We start from the raw sequence: 20644 nt of genomic DNA, 5'->3' as shown, positions 1-20644 counted from the left end.
AAGGGAAAAATGAGAGTGTACGCACTTACAACCGTAGGCTCAAAGAACTGTTGAACAAGATAGAAAATCAGCCAGCCGACGGGTTGAAGAAGAGGTGGTTAACAGAGGGATCGATACCCTCACTGCGCAAGAAGATGAAAGTAGTGCCTCCATCCTCATACGCTGATGCGTACAATCGAGCGATGGACATCGAGAGTGAAAATAAAACCTCCTCCCGAGAGAAGACAAAGACCGACCATGATGAGAGCACCGAAGGTAGCAGTGACGAAGAATCCAAAACTGTACGAGCCCTTCGACGGGATATGTTGAGAATGATGAAAGAATTGAAGGTTGAGAAAGGAACCAGCAATGAAGGTAATGAACTATGGTGTATTGAGTGCAAAAGGGAGGGGCACACGAAAGGTAATTGTCCTAGAAATATGTTTTGTGAAATTTGCCAAGTGTTGGAGCATTTAATCAAGGAGTGTCCATACAATTTGAAGATGAGAAGTACACAAGTACTCTTTACACAGGAAGAGTCCAGCCCATCGAAATCACAAAATGTATTGCCAAGTGGTTATGGAAAACAACGAGAGCGAAACCAAATACAGCACGACTCCAGAGGACGTCCTATCATACAATGCCGACAATGTAGTAAATGGGGACACTTTGCGAGAGACTGCCATAACAAGAAAGACAACATACAATTATTGTGCAAATGGTGTGGACCAAGTGACCATGAAGACACCAACTCCCCGAATCAGAAAGGTATTAATATGCTGGACGTGGAGGAACAAGAGGCCGTAGTTTTAGCAATCATAAGAGCACAAACAAAGAAGGCGATGTAGTCAAACTCTGGTTGGCGAAGGAACGAGTAACTTCCAATGGAACTGCAAGTATGTCATTGCGGGAGTCAGAGAAGAAAATAGTCCGGCGGGTGCTACAAACAACCGTACCCATCAAGGTGGCAGACCTTCTTCAAACTATGCTGCAACTGAGAATGGCAATTGCCAATATAGTTAGGGACGACATAGTTACCCAGAAACAATGTAAGCCACACGAGGAGGAACTGACAAGAAAACCATCACCCGAAGGGGATGAGTCTAGTGATCCAATGTTGTTGACGGCGAGCATCGGGAGGAAGTCGGCAGTTGTCAAGATGGAAATAATGGGGAGGAAGTTGACAAACACCATTGTCGATGGAGGCTCGGGAGTAAACGTACTACCAGAAGACACGTGGAAATGTTTGCGGAAGTGTAGTATCCTAGTTATTTTTTATTTATTTTTTTAAGGCTGACAATAGTCATCAACAAGAAGATAACCCATTAAGGTTAGAAATCATAAACTGAAACATGCTGGGAAAGTAACCCTTCCACTTTCTGATCACCAAGTGCCCAATGTGGGAAGGTGAGAGCATACGGTGTTGAGGGGATCATTAGCTTAATTAACTGAAAACAATGCAATGCTTGGGCGGCAAGCCAGCCCCTTCCGCTTATCCAGCAAGAAAGCAAGAAAACTTGGCAATGAACCAGCCAAGTGAGATACACAAAAATATGAATCACTCAACCACAATATTTCAGCGGGAAGACTGCAATTACATAACAATCTCAACTCGACTGCTTATGCAGCGGTAGGACCATTACACTTAGATATCACTCAACCACTTATGCAATGGGAGGACTGAAATTACAATTTGCTTGATAATAGGCGGCAAGCCAACCTCTTCCACTTTTCAGCGGGATGAGAATTACAAAACAGAACTGGTTAGTAGTACTACTACTTAACCTTACAAAAATAGATGATATGAGAAGAGAGTAATGCTGATTATCCCAATAAGAACATGAATTTCTGCTAATATCAAATCTGCAGGCTGGAATTGCAAAACCAACAGCCTAAGAAAACTCTAAAAAGCTCACAACTCTCTCAATACACATCCAAATCACCCAAAATCAGTCCCAAACCCACACTAGACTAACTGCGATGACAACCAACCAAAGACATGATACCATAACTCCCTTATTAATTTTGCACGTATCCCAATGCAATTCAGAAACCCACACCTAGCTTAGGAATTTTGATTTTGTCTAGAAAATTCAAAGCTTAGCTAAAGATGCCACAAACTTACAGTGTATATCGCCAGTACCGGAAAGGATGAAAGAGCCAATACCCATAACGGTCAGTCGCTTCAGCAGAGAGGTGTGATCGAAAATGCACTTCAGCCACAGGCAAACCAGCAAGTTCATTCCAACACCAAAAATGACTAAGACATGCTCTGAGAATATAGTAGATTACAGCACACAGCTAGGTACTATGTTTCAAGTACGAAACCGAGAAGCACTAGGGAGACGCACTCCGAAGCCTCAAAAGTTCTGTCGCCCAACCGGCAGCATAACATTGGAAATTTTCAAGATAACCAAAATGGGAGCCCAAGGCTCTTATTTATAACTTCACACCCCCAAATTCAAATACAAATTGCTTCAAACTCATCTTTCTCCATATGCATTTCATTCCATCTCATGTGGACCCCAAGAGTGGCGCCATCCCACAAGTCAATCCTCACGCCAAAAAGCAAGGACCATGATTTTTCACTTGGCAAACATTAGAGATGAAAATAAAATAATATCTCCCTTAATAATTTTGACGCCCCCTTCTTAGACATAAATTTCACCTAGCACTTAGGAGGTATTAGGCATTATTCCCAAATTCAATAAATCAATAGTAATTGATCAAATTAATTAAATATTAAACCTTAGGATAAGGAAATAATATTTAATTGTGTCACATATGACTCCCGTACTGATTACTGTCAAAACCAGGATGAAACTAAGCCAGGAAGACCACTGAACTGCTGTAGGATCAGGACCCTGTCCACTGCCAGAAATAGAATAATGCCATATTGCCACTTACTAAAAATAGTAAGTCATGAACTAATGCTCCGAAAAGCATGATCTTCGCGCCCAGTGACAGAGCATGGAGAGCTCAGTAGGACAGTATCACCAAAATAGCCATTCCCTGACTTACTAAAAATAGTAAGTTCTCGCTTCATCAATGTTGGATCCTCATTCTTCATTCCACCTAGCCTACGGGTCTCAGGAATAGGCTAATGGACCACTGGGAGGTCATCAACGAGAAGGGGACATTACAGGAAGCCGAATCTTTGGCCGCCAAGCTTCCACTTGGTAGGTGCCGACCAACACGACATTCAATCGTTGGGAACATTGATGGCACAAAAAGAAATGATTGGGACACAAAAAAATTTCTTGGACTTTGTAGTCATCCAGTTACAGAAGAAGGTGTACGATGCACTCCTCGGGAGGGGATGGTTGGTTACTCCCATGACAAATCATAATTGGAAGCGAAACACACTCTCAATCGAGAGTGATGGGAGGAAGCACGTCATTGACTTGAGGAATCAGGCGGTGAGTGAACAACTAGCACCCTCGGACTCTAAGTCTGAGGGTGGAGAGTTAAGTATGGACGGAGGAAGGAAAGGCATGAAACCCAACGATGAAGAGGTGCTCAAACTAGAAGATTGCTCTGAGGATGAGACGAGTTCTCTTAATGGATTATTTCACTGGAAGATGGAGGATTATGAAGTCTTCCACACCGACTGTAACATGCTACAAGTTGGCCAAATTGAGGAAGTACAAAGTCCGTCGTACGCTATTCATCTGTGCACATCCGGCGTTGGTGTGTCTGGGCTGTATGAACAGTTGCCAAGTGAACCTGTACCATATGAACAGAGGCCGCCGAGTGGGAATGGGGAAATATCTAAGGTGTACGAAGAAGATTCACAAGGCGAGGATCTGAAATTGGATGTTGTAGAGCCTGGTGGAGAGCCCCGAAGAAGTTAATACTATACGCTAAACAGTTCACATCAACCGAAAGTAATTCAGCCGTATGGTTCAAATCAGCCGAGAGCAAGTTGACCATACAACCCATAAGAGCCGAGAGTACATGGAGCGTATGGTCCACAAGAACCAAGAGTGAAGTTGCCGAAGGATTGTCACTGTACGCCAAGAGTAAAGTTTTTGAAGAATTGTCATTGTATGCGGAGAGTAAAGTTGCCGAACAATTGACTAAGTCCATACCGTACGTCGTACAGTTCAGAGAAGACAAGAGGAAGTTGGCTCTTGAGAGTCCAAGTTGCGTCGACGTGATGAGGTTACCACACGAAGCTAAGACCCCCAGCTACATCGTACAAACTAGAGAAGTCGAGTGCTAGAGATCCGTACGATCAAGGGAGAGTCAGGGAAGCAGACGTGACAGCAAGACAAAATCAAGAGAGGGAAGGAACATTCCCATCCAGCCATAGGAGAAGTTGAATCCGTACGGTGCCAGTGAAGAAGCAGAAATACCGTACAGTGTACGGTTGGCACACAGGCATAGAGCAAGGCGAGGAGTCTGTAAGACGTACAACAGAGCACAATTCCGTACGGCAAAGCTCACATGTACAGCGTCCCTCATTCAATCAACCCGTACGGCGTAGCTCATCCACCCATTCCGTATGGCGTAATCCATTCATTCAACCCGTACGGCGGATATCGCACAGGAGGCATCGTACAACATACATGGAAGTCGTACGGACATCGTACAGGAGGCATCATACAGTATACAAGGAAGCAATCAGGGAGAGGTCGTTCGACCACACTACAGGTACGGCAACCAAAGGCGGAGGCCGTAGGTAACCAAGAGAAATCCATACAAACTACAGGAGGAATACCATACGGTCAAGGAAGCAGTATATAAAAAACTCGAACGCATCTGCTTTGAGTTGGATGAAGGGAGTCTCAAGCCACACACCTATGCATCGTACAACCAAGAGAGAAGCACAAGCCTGTACGAAAGAACAAGTCTGTACGCAAGGAGGAAAAGCCCATATAGAAGGAGAACAAGTCAGAAAACACAATACCCATACGGGAGAATGCACCTTGATCAGAATTTTGACTTCATTGGCCTCGTTCTTAACGTCTTAAAAAAATAGAAAATTGATGCACGCCATGGAGTTCCGTGTGGGTTTGAAGGTTGTAATTTGGTGTTGGCGCGCCCTAGGCGCTGCCCCGGGACCCTGCGAGGGGCGCTACCCCTCGACCCCGCAAGGGGAGCTGCCCCTTGACCCTGTTGGAACCCCCATTTGATTTGGCAGGTACACTACAAGTTGGGGTTGTCATGTCAAAGTCGTTGTTTGTCGTTAGTCTTCCCGAATATTACTTGATGTTTGCTTGTCATCTAGAAGACAACTTTTTCTTTTGGGGGGGATGATGTTGTCGGCATAAATTGCCTATTGTTATGTTTGATAATATTTGTTATCCGTCAAGGTATTCATTAATTGTATTGAGTGGGTTGTCAGTCTCAGGTAGTTATGTGTCGGTTGGTTGACGGTTGTGTACCTCTCGGCAACTATCGGGTCCTTTAAATATGTCGTGTACTGTCAAGGAAGGGGGGTGGTATTGTCGGATCTATTGTAATCCTTGGCCGACCATCTTTGGTCTCTTCTCTATAGTAATTGAATGTGCGAATAAAGATATATTTTACTGCCGTGTCTGGTATGCATTGTCATGTACATTATTATTTCCTGTATTTAATTTACCAGTTGTAGCGGTAAACAGTGTTCAATGCTGAGGTTGACAGCACATCATGTATTCCACCTAAGTTCAAATATTAAGAGTTCCTCCCATGCTCAAGGCACTAGTAGAGTTGGGATCAGGTAAAAAATTTAAAGAATTTGTTAAAAGAGATGTCCCCATTCATTAGCTACTAAACCAAATGTGTGATCAACCCTTAAGTGCAATTTATACTTAATAGGCAATTGAGTTAGCAGAAGACAACGGAAATACAAGACAATCAAATAAAAATCCTATATAAGCTTCCCTTCCAGGCAAGAAAAACAGGTTGAAAAGAAGACAATAGGGATATTTTGACACCATTCGAAAAGCTAGATCCCTAGTAATTACTGATAATCCTTTCCCTTGTAGTAGGATTATCTTTTATAAAGTTAAATATATAGACACAACATGTTTACTTTGCAAGTTACTTGCAAATTAAATAGATAGATAATGTGCAATGAATGGAAAGAATTTCCTTATTTGTATGGCAATTTATAAGGAAAGTCCTCATTATTTACCGTATGGTTGATTTGAAATGCATATAATAGCTATGTTCCAAGGCACTCCTAGGACAGGGATGGCAATAAATGGTAGTACAAAAATTATATATATTTAAAATTTTATACTTTATAGGTTTATCTATACATAAAATCAAGTTTCAAGTTTAGACATTCACATTATGCATCAAATTTGAGATTCAATTTTCAATGCTCATTGATTCTAAAATAGCAGCAATCATAAATTCATTTTTTTCATTACAAATTTGAAATATATAACAACAAATGACCCAAAAGCTACTAAATATCCAACAATAGGCATAATAATGAGTTAAAAGATATAAAAATATACAACTAGACCTCCTACAGTCACACCTCATCCAAGCTATCAATATCAAAATTAGCCTTCTAACTTTGAGTCACTGCCTATATCAATTTGTGACTCAGCCAATGGGACCACAATCAATGTAATGTCCCCACTTTGATATATAATTTAATAATAAATTATAATAAAATTAAAATACAAAAATAAATAAATAAATTAAAATATAAAAGAATATAATTAAATATAATAAAAATTTGATTAAAGTAAATGAATGGTCAAAAGGCATGAAATGATAAGATGTGACTCCCCTAAATATGAGGTATAAAAGGGAGAAGAGAACTCACTTGAAGGGGGAATAATTGGGAATCAGAAGTGCAAATCTGATTTAAATAAGAAGTGCCGAACTGATTGTAAAAGATTGTGTCCCTTTCAAAGGGCAGAAATAATGAAGAGTTGTACTCTTTCAAAGGGTGCTAATGGTGAAAGGTTTTGTCTCTTGCAAAAGGTCCTTTATGATGAAAAGGTGTGGCCTCTCCCTCTCATTGAGAGAGATAAAGGGAAGAAGGTTCATTTGAGGAGAAGAGGAGAAAAAGAGGAAATAGAGAGTAATATTACCATTGCCTGAATTGGATCTGGATCTGTATTCGATTGCAATAAGTATTACATTCTTGTCTGGGACAGCAGACTGGTACGCTGTGCTAATTTGTGCAATAATACTCTCTTATTATCATATTTTAATAAGTATATATGTTTGTCTGATTTACATTTCATAACTGACATATAATAATAATAGGACAAACAGAAATATAAATCAGATATGTCAAAATTCCTTTATGTATAAATTGATGTTCATAGTACACCAAGATATTGACATATTTACAGTACCAAGCTCTTAACCATTTCTAATTCCTTTTCCCTAAGGAGAAGCATGGTGTTTTTAGGGAGAGGCGGAGTAAATCCATCCCTAGAGCCCCAAGGGTGAATGGACTGAAGTTCCTAAAATCTGGGCTTCATTATGGAGGTGGTGTCATCGCGCCCTAGACAAGTAAATCTCCATCCAAGGCTGGGCCTGAAGGTGGCAAGTATCAGATGTACTATGAGCAAACATAGTCACTAGTTTAGGTAATTAATTTAAAGGTAAAGAAATGAGTAGTAATGCATAATATTTCCTTGGGAATTAACAGCCACCTACAGCGGTACATTACAATTGGTATCAAAGCTTTGATCCTGCCATCCTATAGGGTAAAGATGAATCAATGAATCATTCTAGTCAATGAGAAGGAATCTATGTGTGTGCTTCACGTTTTCATGTGTATGCTCCGTGTTTGGTTCATACTTGATGCGTTCCCAGCATATCTACTCCATGTATGCCTATGATTACTTGTGCTTAACAATAATAAAAATGCTCCTTATAAGACCTCTTGATACAAAAACAATTACGATAGTAGAAGTCATGCAAGGAAGATCAATTCACGGCTAGCAAAGAATTATTTCATCAAATAATTAAATCGCTTCTTCCGTGTAAAGTTCCAGCAATGATATATTAGAGGAAACATGGTGACCGACATCATAGAAGGCATCACTCAATGACTATGAAATATATCTTTAAATACACAAATCCAATTCATGTATAGTCAACTACAAACATGGTCACCCAAGCAAACACATGGCAACAATGGGAACAACAATTAAGCCATTAAAGTAAGACAGTATTTGTGCAAAAGAGGAACTCAAGAAATACGGTACTGAGAAAGTTCAATTGTCACGCAACCTGTCCAAATCAAAAAAGAAAATATTATGCATTTATATCCCATCTCGTGAGGAAGCATTGGCATGCGTTGAAGGTGTAAATAACAATGAGCTTGTTGAAGGAGATGTGATTATATTAAATCTATTGAAGGCAGCATTGTTAACTAAATTGGGCAGATTAGACAGGGTTTATATCATTTTATGCAAAGGATTGATTGCAGCCACAGAGTCGGAGTAGAGGCAAAAATAAGTGTGTTTACAGCTGGGGTTTTTGTGCATGTACGGCCTGCAGATCTGCCGTACCTTTCTTCCTTGAAAGGGTACGATTTTGTTGAAGGAGGAGTCCAAAAAATCTGAAATAAATCCTAAAAGAGACGCCTAGTTGGTAGCTTCAGTTTGAGCTGCTAAACTCACCATTCCGGGTAGTTTGGACTGATAAATAATTTTGCTCTCATTATTTACTGCTGTACGGCAGCAAGGACAAATAAGGGGTTTCATAAATTTGAGGTATTTGACAATAAAACTTCCTGGTCTTGTCTGATTTCTTTATTGAAGGTGTTTATGCAAATTGGATGTAATAAGGGTTTGATAATCCTATTTTCTGAAGTTCAATTAATTTCCAGCTCTTTCCAATATTGCTTTTTGCATACTATTTGTTCAAAACTAGCCCTTGTTGTTAGAAATTGCAAAGTACAAAACATAAAACGCAACAGGTTCAACTAAACCTCCGTTGTCTGAGTTGAGAGCCCTTGGTAGGTTCTTACATTATCATTTCATGCATTTTGACCATTCATTAACTTTAATCAAATTTTAATTATATTCTTTTATATTTTAATTTAATTTTCATTACCTTCCCAAATTTGCTTGTCCTCAAGCAATGTCAATTTTAATTTTTTCAAACTAAGTCATCTGCCAATATGAATCAAAAACACAGAACATACACATGGAAAACACAAAGCATACACATGGATATATGCAAACACGGAGCATACACGTGAATACCCACATTGTTAGATTTCTTTTTATTGACTAGACCGATTCATTGATTCATCTTTACCCTGCAGGATGGCAGGATCATAGCTCTAATACCATTTGTAATGTTCCCTTTTCAAAGCTGTCATAGTTCAAATTATTTATCAATCATTAATGAATAAATTGTCAATTTATCATACTAGATAATTAATTCTATCATCCCTAATCCCTAATTCTTAATTCAATGTACCAACCTTTGTTACCAATTCAGCTTTAAGGAAGGAGGAGGATATGTATGTTACCAAAGCGCTTAGAGACCAACTGCAATAGGTTCCCTCAAAGTTTACAAATCCAAGCCCTTACCTCTCTTGGGTCTATACCGTCAAGGCTTATGGGTCGTTGATCCCCACCCTATCTTGGGACTTAACCTATTGCTTGGATTTAGACTGCCCCTCTTTGGAACATTTCATTCCCATCTTCTTAAATACGGACAGTATTAACATGATTTAGACTATAAGTATACTAATTTCTTATATTTTATGATTTAGACTATAAGTATGACTGCCATACACATTGTAGTCCATACTAATATTACTATTAATTCTGCATAAGAACACTATCATGCTTCATATATTAAGCATACTTATTAAACACATCCCCATGCATACCACCAAGAACGAGAATGTTACGGCCTGTAACTTAATAACAGTTCTGATCTGATCTGATCTGATCCATGGTGATGTCATTGGACGCTTTTGATTCCTTCCCTTTATTTCTCTCAGTGGAGGGAGAGGTCACACCTCTTCATCATGTATGTCCTTTGGCAAGAGACACACCCTTTCACCATTAGCACCCTTTGAAAGAGTGCAACTCTTCATCTTTCTGCCCTTCGAAAGGGTCACAACCTCCAAAATCAGATCTGCACTTCTCTTGTCCCTTTCATATCTCATGTTTGAGGGAGTCACAACTTATCATTTCATGTCTTTTGACCATTCATTAACTTTAATCAAATTTTATTTATATTTAACTATATTCTTTTATATTTTAATTTAATTTTTATATTTATTCTTTAGTATTTTAATTTTATTATTATTTATTAAATTATATTTCAAAGTAGGGACATTACATGTTCTTTTGTTGTAGCAAATTGTTGCAGCTATAATGCTCAACCTTAGGCTTCATTTTCAAGTTAGTTCTTTCTGCTCTAGGCTTGTATTGTAACCTGAAATAGGTTCTTTCATGCCTATTGTGTATTGTAACTCATATTCAAATATGTACAATTGTTGTAACTTGTAAGCACCTTTTTGATCAATAAAGCAAGTGTTTACCTTCTCTAATCCATATTTTGTGTGCAACATGGATGAATAATTTTTTTCTAGTGATTCATATTTCAATCCTTTAATATGTCTTTCTTCCTACAGTACCTTCATGTAGAAATAGCATGTTTTATACAGATTATAATTTGTGTTCTGGCTTTCATCATTTCTTAGTTGTAAAAATTGTTGATGGTAACTAGGGGTATAGGGGTTCGGATTGCCTTAAGGCAACATCCAAACCCCCTTTTAGGACCGGGTCCTACCCTAAAATAACGTGACCCCATCCTTATTCACCATGCCATGCTAAATACACACCAAAATAACATTAGTGCCAAAAATAATAAGGAGGTCGACTTACAAGGAGGCCGACGACTTACAAGGAGGCCGACTTACAAAGAATAAAGATGCATATAAGTAAATGACAATTTGCAAGTCATTTCAATCAAGTTTAATCATATCAAAAGGCGATTTAGCTCTGCTGTGCGAACTTAAGGAAGAGTGCGAACTTATTCAGCTTGGTGCGAAATTGTCCAAAGGGACATAGTAGATTTTGATGCAAGTCATTGAAGCATACAAGGACAGATCTGATATGTGAAGATCAGATTCGAGCTAAGTATTGTACTTATATTTTAGAGGAGAATATATAATCTGACCTGTGGGTCTTTCATGCTGGGTTTTTCCTCCTTGGAGGTTTTCCCAAGGTATGCTTGTTTGTCTTCTGTTCTATTTCTGATTTATGTTGGTTTACTAAAATACTGCAAATCTGAATACAACCTAGGGCATAATCAATTAGATAAATCTGATTAACGCACCTAGGGTTTAAAATAACAAAAATTCTCTCTTTTCCTTCTATGAAGTCTGAAATATTAACCTTACTATGAAACAATGATGTATAAAAATGTGGAGCTTGAGTTGTGTGAGAGAAATCTTGTTTTTGAAACAAATTGTGTGTTAAAACAGAATGTATAGGTCTGAGAACTAATTTGGTGCATCACCACTAGTTGTAGGTTTCATTTTATGCAATTTCTCTTCCCTTTTCCCAGCAAGCAAGTAGTTTAGGTGATAGTTCCAAGAAGAACCAGCTTTCTCTAGAGATTCACTCCAAGTTTTGGGCAACCCACAGGCCCAGGAGTGTTTCCATGTTAAAGTAGATTGCTGAACTCTAAGTTTAGCAGGGTGCAAATCTTATTGACAACAATAAACAAATTCACATCATGGACCATGACACCTGGGCTTCATTTTCAGTCATCGTCTTTGACAAATTGCCAGCAAACCCTAAAAAGATGAATTTAACTCAAGACAAGGGAAAAAAGCACAACCTCGATGTCTTTATGCCTTGAATTGACAGATAGACTTGACGAAACATACAAGGAGGACTTCAAAATGAAATTTTTTATAAGGATACAACATAGGTATGTCTTAGTTAATCCAATACATGATGCACATGGTGTCCAACATACTCAAGCTCTTCTCTTCTAGAACTGTTTGTATATTAGGAAATAGACAATCGTATGGAAAACCCTATATGTATTAACACAACTATTACGTGTAGGAAACAATAGTTATGTTAGTTGACCACAATCGTAAAGATCACCATAAATATCACTCCATCAGTAGTAAAATAGGTCCATAAGTACATTACAAAATGTATAAGAATTCCATTATTAAACATGTGCTCTCTACTTAGCAGATCAATATATGCCACTAGCACTATTGCCTATAAGCAAGAAAATGCAAAATCTAATGCTTAGGCAAGATTCTCAAGCATAAAGGGATGGGAAATGTTAGTCTAGTTTTAAGTGTTGACGTTTTGATTTTATCAAACATCTAGCATTAGTAAAGACGTGGTAATGTTATATATGTGTCAATATGTTAATCTATTTAACACCATAGCAACAAATAAAGCAAATAACTTTTAATTTTGGCAGTTGGTAAGTAGTAGCTTCCATCCATTGCGATTGTACAAGATGCAGCATAAAGATATTAGATTCAAAATTTGTTTAGCAACACGCAGCTCACATGGATAATCATGTAGCTCCATATATTTGCATTGTTTATATCAATCGAACAGTATTACATTCATTTTACCATTCTATGGTCGCTATGCGTACTTATGCTTGTTTGTAATTTCTTTTTTTGTGTGTTTAAGATAGTGAAACTCGATGCTTTGAAAAAAATATCTTGTAAGAAGGATGAAGTTGTTTGAAAAGCTTCCAAATAGCTTTAATTCTTATATATTTGTTTACAACCATGACAGAAAAATTAATTCCTACACAAATTCAATAAATACATTCTAAACTGTCATGCGAAAATGTAAGGATCAATACAAAGAAAATTATATAAATAACCAAGAAAAAAAATTATTTACCAAAAGGAATCTAAAGTTCCATTTAAAAGCAATAAAAATTAGTACATGTGGAATGATTTTGAAAGAGATCGCACCAGGAAAAAATCTTGAGACTCGTAGAAAATCTTAAGCATTTGTTCTCGTTTCTCCTCCAAAGAAAGTCCCCTTTTTTTTGACTACATAGCAATAACAATACAATGTTATCTTTCAGCCAAATGATTTAACAAGTGTAAAACTTACCAGTATCGCATAAATCAAATGTTTCATTATCGCAAGAGGCCCATGTTACCTTTTTCCCTCCCCAACAATTAATTTGGATGACAATAATCTCTATCACAATTTGTTTGCAAGTAAAGCAAGTAAAGATGGAAAGAAAATATGAATTCAAAATACAGAATCAAAATCAGTGACATTGGAGAATTAGGTAAAAATTAGAAATGTTGTCAAGTATATACTATTTATTTGTAATTTCAACATCTTTTTTTGAACTACCAATCTAAAACCAAAATTTTCCATGCATATCTCACGGAATCTTAAAATGATTACCAAAAAATACTACATGCATTATCATTGTTGGCATCACCTTGCCTATCTTATAATTGCAAATGGAAACCATTTTGGAGATTATTAATTATTGAAGACCAAGTTCGTTAATTATACACAGAGATAGTTCCAGCATGCAGCACAAGGGCATAACCCTAAGGAAAGGAAGGAAATTTTGTTAGCGACAATAAAATGATTTTCTGTTTGTGCCACAATAACATGGTTACTGTCTTGAACTACTTACATAATCCTCGTACTATTCCCAATTGAGAGTATATTTTTCACAAACGAAAGAGTATATATATATATGTGTGTGTCTGTGTGTGTGTGTGTGTGCATATATATAATACCATTTAAAAATTAACTTTATAAAAGGACTGAAAGTTCCAGCAGAGGACAGAGACAATATTTGCTGATGAGCTGTCCCATTTGTAGTTCGTTGTGGACTAGAGGTCAGTGCAGACATGTTATTGCCAGCATAGTTCTTAAACTAAGCGTATTTAATTGCTAAGACTCAGAAAAATGAAAGGAAACTCGGATTGTCTTGTTACTTGTGTTGGTGTTGGAAATAAGCCACACCCGGACCAATGATGGACTGGTCCAAGAGGGGCCAGTAGCTCAGTGGTAGAGCACTCCAGCAGCGTATGGAAGGTCCTAGGTTCGAGTCCTAGCTGGTCCATGTCTCAACATGGTATCAGAGCCAGGTCCAGGCTAGGAGCCCCAAGCACACGAGAGGTGTGGCTTAAGGGGGGGTGTTGGTGTTGGAAATAAGCCACACCCGGACCAATGATGGACTGGTCCAAGAGGGGCCAGTAGCTCAGTGGTAGAGCACTCCAGCAGCGTATGGAAGGTCCTAGGTTCGAGTCCTAGCTGGTCCATGTCTCAACAACTTGGGTGAAGCAGCAGTAGAAGGCTATCTGACACCATGATAAAGCTGCCCCCATAATTGAAATAATCAATTGCTTTACTATGATGATGCCTCTCTCTATTTGATCTCTGATATAGCTGAATTAAAGGGATCATTAGTAAAAGTTTGCTATCCATGCACTTATAAAGAGACTTGTTCTTGAAAGTCATTGAACACTTTACTCTGCAGTAGAACTCCAGAACCTGATCAATTCCTGATAACTGTCTTCAACCATTCATTGATAAATCCCTTAAATATTGCCAGGCATCAGGGTCAAATGTTGAAATCAGTTAATTTTTTAATTGCAGATCTCCAGATCTGTACCTCTTTTGAATTATGGAATTGTAGATCCCAATCAAGTTTCGTAAATAGTTTGGCTGTCCCTGAAATTACAAGGTCTGTGGTACAGAAAGCTCAGGAAGCCCAAAGGAACAAAATTCAGGGATATGCATGAGCATAAATTGAATATTATCTAAGGGCCAATCCATAGGTAGCAATGTTCTATTCTAACAAAGAATCTTTTCACTATCCCCAAACTCAAAGTGAATATATTCTTTCATTGTTGGAAAAAAAATGAGAATTTCTTGTGTCCAAAAGAAATGAGCTTATAAATATTGCTAACAGAAATTCTCAAACCAAAAAAATAGCACCAAAAAAAAAAAACATATTTGAATCAAGCAGCAAATAAACAATGCCAAAGAAATAGTCGGCAATATAACAATGCAAAAAGTGCTTTTGTCCAAGCCCCCTTCATGCATTTGGCTTCATTTTTCTCATCATCTACAACTGATCTAAGAAATCTTCAAATTTCCTAAATGTTGTTCCTCATCAACCCCCATGTTTCTATCAAGTTGGACCTTGCAAAAATCCAAGAAAATTCTAAATCTGGGAAGCTTTTGGTCATTTTCATCAGTTTTGTAGAGTTGCAAAGTTTCAATGGACTTCCAAGTTTCTAGTTGTCCAACCTGTAGAAAAATGTTGTCATTGATGTCAAAGGCCGCTATGGAGGGGAGTTTATTAAATGCATACATTGGTTGCCACCATATGTTTGCCCTACTAAGGTGCAAGAAAATCAGAAGAAAAATAAATAAATTAAATTAATTTGCTGCTAAGGGCCGACCCTTAGACTCTTGACACCCTTCCCAAAGTGTTTCAAAATTGCAAAATGATTTTTTTTATTATTATTATTATGGCCAACCACCCTCTTGGAGCCAACCCATTCGTGGGAGTTAAAATGTATTTAAAATTAAAATAAAAAATATTTTGCTTGGGCCGACCTCATGATGAGTGTCCACCTTGGTGAAGGGAAATAAAAATAAATAGAATGCTAATCTTGGCTGACCTATATGAGGGGTCGCATCCATTGGATTAAGGGGTGCATTTGCATATGTAAAAAGGAGATCATTTGGGGTTCGAATCATCAAGCATACATTAATTATTATTCCTATCCATAGCAGATCTAGAACAGACCTTAGAAGCAGATCTAAGGTGAATGTAAGATCAGAATTGAAGGTGAATTAATGCAGACCTAAGAGTAGAATTTGATGGTAAATTATTGCAGACCTAAAAGCAGATGTTGAAGGTGAATAATTTGCAGACCTAAGAACAGAATTTAAGGGCAAATTATTGCAGAACTATGAACAGAAAATATTGAAGATCGTAAGCAGATTTCAAGAAGCATTTTTGAGCAGATTTGTGGAGGAGGATTAGATCTGATTCAAGAAGAAGAACAAACACTTGTCACTTCCTCCTTTTGGAGGTTAGTGCCTCGTTTTCAAGAGATAGGTGTCTCTTGCTGAGTTGGTGCTCATTGTTGCAATTGGTGTCTCCAGTGGGTTGGTGTCTACAAATCATCTAGAGGATTGGTGTCTCTTGTGGGTTGGTGCCTACAAAGATTGCAAGAAAATTATAATGCGAAAGCAATATTTTGTTGTGGTTTTCTCCTGAAAGGGTTTCCATGTAAATCGTGTGTTCATCTTGTGTTTCTACTTGCTAGATCTTGCATTTGTGGTTCATTAAGTTTTGAGCTATTGCCATTGTGATTCATTAAGTTTTGAAAGGTAAAAAGTTCATATTATTTTACTGATATTATCTATGGAGTCCCTTTCTCCCTTCATTTTCCTTTGTTTCTTTTGTTTGTGGGTTTTCAACAAATGTTTGACTTTTAACTTTTTGTCCCAATTTATCAACCTCTGTCTTTTTTCCCATCCATAAACTCTCCCGTGATCTAGCTCCTTTAACCTTTTTCCTTTTACAGAGGTAGAATTCATCTAATCTTCTTCCATTTCCTTTCCATGTCCCACTCTCCTATCCTCTTCCACATCCCAAATTCTCCTAATACCAACTTCCGATCAAGTTTCATGCACTTAACGGACTTGCAAGGTTCATCTAGACTTCTTCCCATTCCCTCTTCCTCCCAACCTTTGGTCTTACTTCACCTTTGATTCATGCAGTTCTTGATCCCTTTGCTATTTCCTTTGCAAACTTGCAAGTCTCTAATGGAATTCTTTCATTTCCCCTACACCACTAAGCATCTAGATCTCCATTTCCCCAATTGTTTCTCACATTTCATCCAGCTCCCTTTTTTTAGAATCTTGTTACACTTCCAAATCTTTATAGTTCTTCTAATTCTACCTCCACTTCGCTTCACCAATTCCAAATGTTTTCCCACATTCCCAATAATCCTTCTTGTGGACTTTCAATGGACTTCCAAACTACCATTTCAATGTCTTGACCTAACTTCCAATCCCAACCTCTCCACATCGAGTTCCCACAAAGTGTTCTAATGCTTTTTCCGATCATTTCTTCTTGTGCATATGACTTTGCTGGCTAGGTTTTATAATTTATATGGTCTTCTCTTCCCTTAATCTTCACCTATCCTGTTGCCAATTAGTATCCACTTGCCTATAGCCCTAGACCGCTTAAAATGACAATATGCTCATTGCAAGTAAAAGGAACAAGGATAAAGCCAAATTCAACAATAACACCTCCACACAACTCAAGCTGAGACCCAACATGCCCCTTTAACTTGAACCCAATTCTTGCTAATGAAAGTGAACTTGTTGAACCAATTCCTTTCAATCCACAAACAAATAAAATTGTGGGAGAATTACAAATGCACTATTTCCTTAATTTAAATGTCATTTACACCCTTCTACGCCATGAAAATCTATGCAAGATAGCATCAACATTTTAATATTTTAACTTTTAATACTAAGTCATTTTATTGAGTAAGAATATGGTGAAGATTTTGTGTTTCCATCTCAAGCATGACATTAATCAAGATAGGGATAAGGTATAAAGGACACGTGTGAAATGAAGCAAGAACTTTGTGAATAAATTTAAGTTTAGATTTATTCTATTTATAACTATAAATAGTCTTTCATTAGTTCAAAAATTTAATTGTCAATATTTGTGACAAAAGGGTGGCGTGGCAATAAATTAATGTCCACAAACCAAGGCTTGTCACAAAGCACAAAACCATGTGTATCGTGCAGACTAAATACATTGAGTCTAAAATACTTGACCTTACTTTACATTATAATAATTGATTGAGTCTAAATGTTATCACTTGTACTAGTCATAAAACAAAATGAAAGAATAACACTAAGTCCAAAGACAAAAGTTGTTTCTGCATAAACAACAAATACACTAACAACAAGATCATTATCTAGGTCCTTGCCTAACCTGTAGGTGGCAAATTGCCTTGAAAATGGCTCCCAACTAGAGAAAAAGCTTGTCATGTCATCTTTTTGCCCAGCACGGAGCTCCCTGCAGCACCATTTCCAATAATATAGTGTGTCAGGGGAATCCTTACTAGGGCAATGTGGCATTGTGGAGACATCCACCCACGACACAAAGCAAGGAGCAGAGAAGGACTATGCCTCCTTCGAAAGTATGATACCTAGAGGATTGTCTCATTCATCTAGTCTCATTCGTCTAGAGGCACCTAGTTCATGGCATGCAAGAAATCACCCAACTATGCCAAAGGTTGTAGGGGGTTAAACTTGGAGGCCACCTTTCTCTGCTTGTACTTGATTACGTTATAAGGGTTTAGGAACCATAATAAAATTTCAGTCTCCGAAAAATTAATATTGTTTGCTAAATCATCAACCACCAATCCCATTGGCAATTAAATCCAAGCCAATGCTACGCCTGAAATAGACCTCATCAATGAAATGCTTGCTTTATTGCAGTTTGACCTGATATATTGAATATTACAAACTAGGATTGTCCTCTTAAATAAATAACTACCGCGAACCTTCAGCTTCCATCCCTCTCAAATTGTAATCCAAAGTAGTGACAACATGCAAACACTTTTATTCCAATATCTATAAGCGACAAACTAATCAAACATCTCTCATATTTGAGATAACAGAAATGCTTTTATCTATTAAGCACTTGACCAGCCCCAAATACATCTCTGCATGGATTTTGAAGAACCAAATTATCATCAATAGTGCCATAATGCTGGTAAATATATTAAAATATTTAAAATTTGCGTGCCTGGTTGCAGGGCTCGTGTACACAGAATTCACAATGTTAAGTGAGCAAGTTGTACACTTCCTATAATTGTTTTCTATTCAATTTCCACCTTGAAACAAGTTAATATCATTTGCAAGTTCCTCTGTTTCCATGTCCATTTCATCAGATTTACAGCTTCACAAGCAATATCCTTTTTGTCATTAGCAATCTACTTCAATTAGTTCAAATTCAGAGTACAATGGTTCAAGGATATTGACTGGCCCCTTAATGAAATCACGGTTTGCGTCCCAATTCAAGTTGAGCTTAGATGATCATAAATATATAGAAAATTAATTCCAAAAAATATATATAATAATAATTCCCTAATGAAAGATCTTGAAGTTGTAACCAAAACAACAGGAAAGTAAAATTACTATCGAAAAACATGAGCTATCTCCTTCCGCGCCCTGCCCGCTCCCCTCTCTGCTTCTCCCTCCTCCCATTTTGCCCGCCTTCTAATTGCTAACTCTGTGATCGAAGCACGAGCGGATGCTTTATTACTAATAATTCCCTGGAGAAAGATCTAGAAATTGTAACAGTCTGCTGTTTAGCTAATTAATTCCTTGAAGAAAGATCTATAAGGTGTAGCCAAAACAGCAGCCAAATAAAATTATTATAAAGAAAACATGAGCTCTCTCCATCTCGCTCTTCTCTCCCTCTCCCTCGGACCTTAGCTTGGAGATTCGGCCTATTTAGCCGAATCATAATAGCGTCAATGTAATCATTTTTTTGATTCCTTTTGTGATGATGATACTTATTTCCATTTTTTAAAAATTATACATGTACCAAAATCTGGAGCATATGCTAAGGATCATTCAATGAACAATTTGAGTCACCCTAGGAAATTAGACTTTATGAAGTAAAAACAGCTGATATGATTTTTCACATTACCTGCATTTAAAATTATAACTGTACATACAGTTTGAACTTTATTTGAAGCTCTGTCAGATTTCATAGTAAACTCACAATAAAATTTGTTTTGAACAATAAATTCTACGAGTGCCTGCACATATTTTAACATGAAAAGCACGCGGCGCTGAAGTCCACCAACGAGAAAATATTAATCTGTTATAAAAATGAAAACCTCAAATATACTCAAATTACATCGTATAAATAAAATTTATTCAACCAGGACAACACAGCAAAACAATTTAAATCTGAAACTCGCTAAAGCTATTTCATCGAATGAGAAATTAAGTCGCGTATTGCTAATTCAAAATGCAGAAACCGAAAATTCCCTCAAAGGCAAACAAATTCTATAACAATCCTTCACATTTTAACAAAATTTTGTAAACCAGAAAAAATTAACACGAGGACAGCAAATTTGCCATAGCTTATTAAAACCTGATGTGGTTTACTATTTGCGTGCTTCAAATTGAAATGAAAACAGCAAACACAAACGATTAAATACGTATGAAAAATCCTGCCAAAGAAAACTGTAAAGGAATAGAGCAAGATTCATACCATAACTAGTTATGGCCGCAGAATTGGAGGAGGATGAAGCTAAAAATGAACACAGGCTGTGTTCAAAGTTTTCGCGGGCGCAATAAACCCAAATTATTTATAAGGTAATTCCATGGTGCTGTTTGCTTTTTTAATTTTCCGAGTGGTTTCTACAAATTTTAGTGCCGATGCTGTCCTCAGGAACGGGCACGTGTTATTCTTCCCATGGAATTTAAAAAATAAAGATTAAAATGAACCTTTCTCTTCATATGTATTTTAATTGAAATTGTCTTTACACTTAATTGAAATTATGTATATCTAAAAAAAAAAACATGAGTAATTATAAAAAGGATAGGTAGAAGGGGACTACATTTTAAACTCAATTCATTCAAAAATATGTTTTTTTTGTTTTGTTTTTTCAAATGGGGAGAATTGT

At 37.4% G+C, this 20644-nt stretch overlaps 1 protein-coding gene across 2 annotated transcripts in view; it reads right to left on the bottom strand.

Moving 5' to 3' along the window:
• Window positions 1–20393, bottom strand: part of LOC131079420 (meiotic nuclear division protein 1 homolog) — a 120710-nt gene extending 100317 nt beyond the window's left edge. For both annotated transcript variants that reach the window (XM_058017365.2, XM_059207139.1), the window contains exons 1-2: window positions 20230–20393; window positions 12887–12967 (exon numbers count right to left, since the gene is read on the bottom strand). In XM_058017365.2, coding sequence (XP_057873348.1) covers window positions 12887–12967; window positions 20230–20232 — 84 coding nt within the window. In that variant the 5' untranslated portion in view covers window positions 20233–20393. The remainder of the gene's footprint in view (window positions 1–12886; window positions 12968–20229) is intronic.
• Between the last annotated feature and the right edge of the window lie 251 nt (window positions 20394–20644).

The sequence above is a fragment of the Cryptomeria japonica genome, chromosome 6 (assembly GCF_030272615.1).
Source record: "Cryptomeria japonica chromosome 6, Sugi_1.0, whole genome shotgun sequence".
Lineage (NCBI taxonomy): Eukaryota > Viridiplantae > Streptophyta > Pinopsida > Cupressales > Cupressaceae > Cryptomeria > Cryptomeria japonica.
The sequence above is the reverse complement of the archived record's forward strand: the minus strand, read 5'-3'. Positions and strand labels throughout refer to the sequence as shown.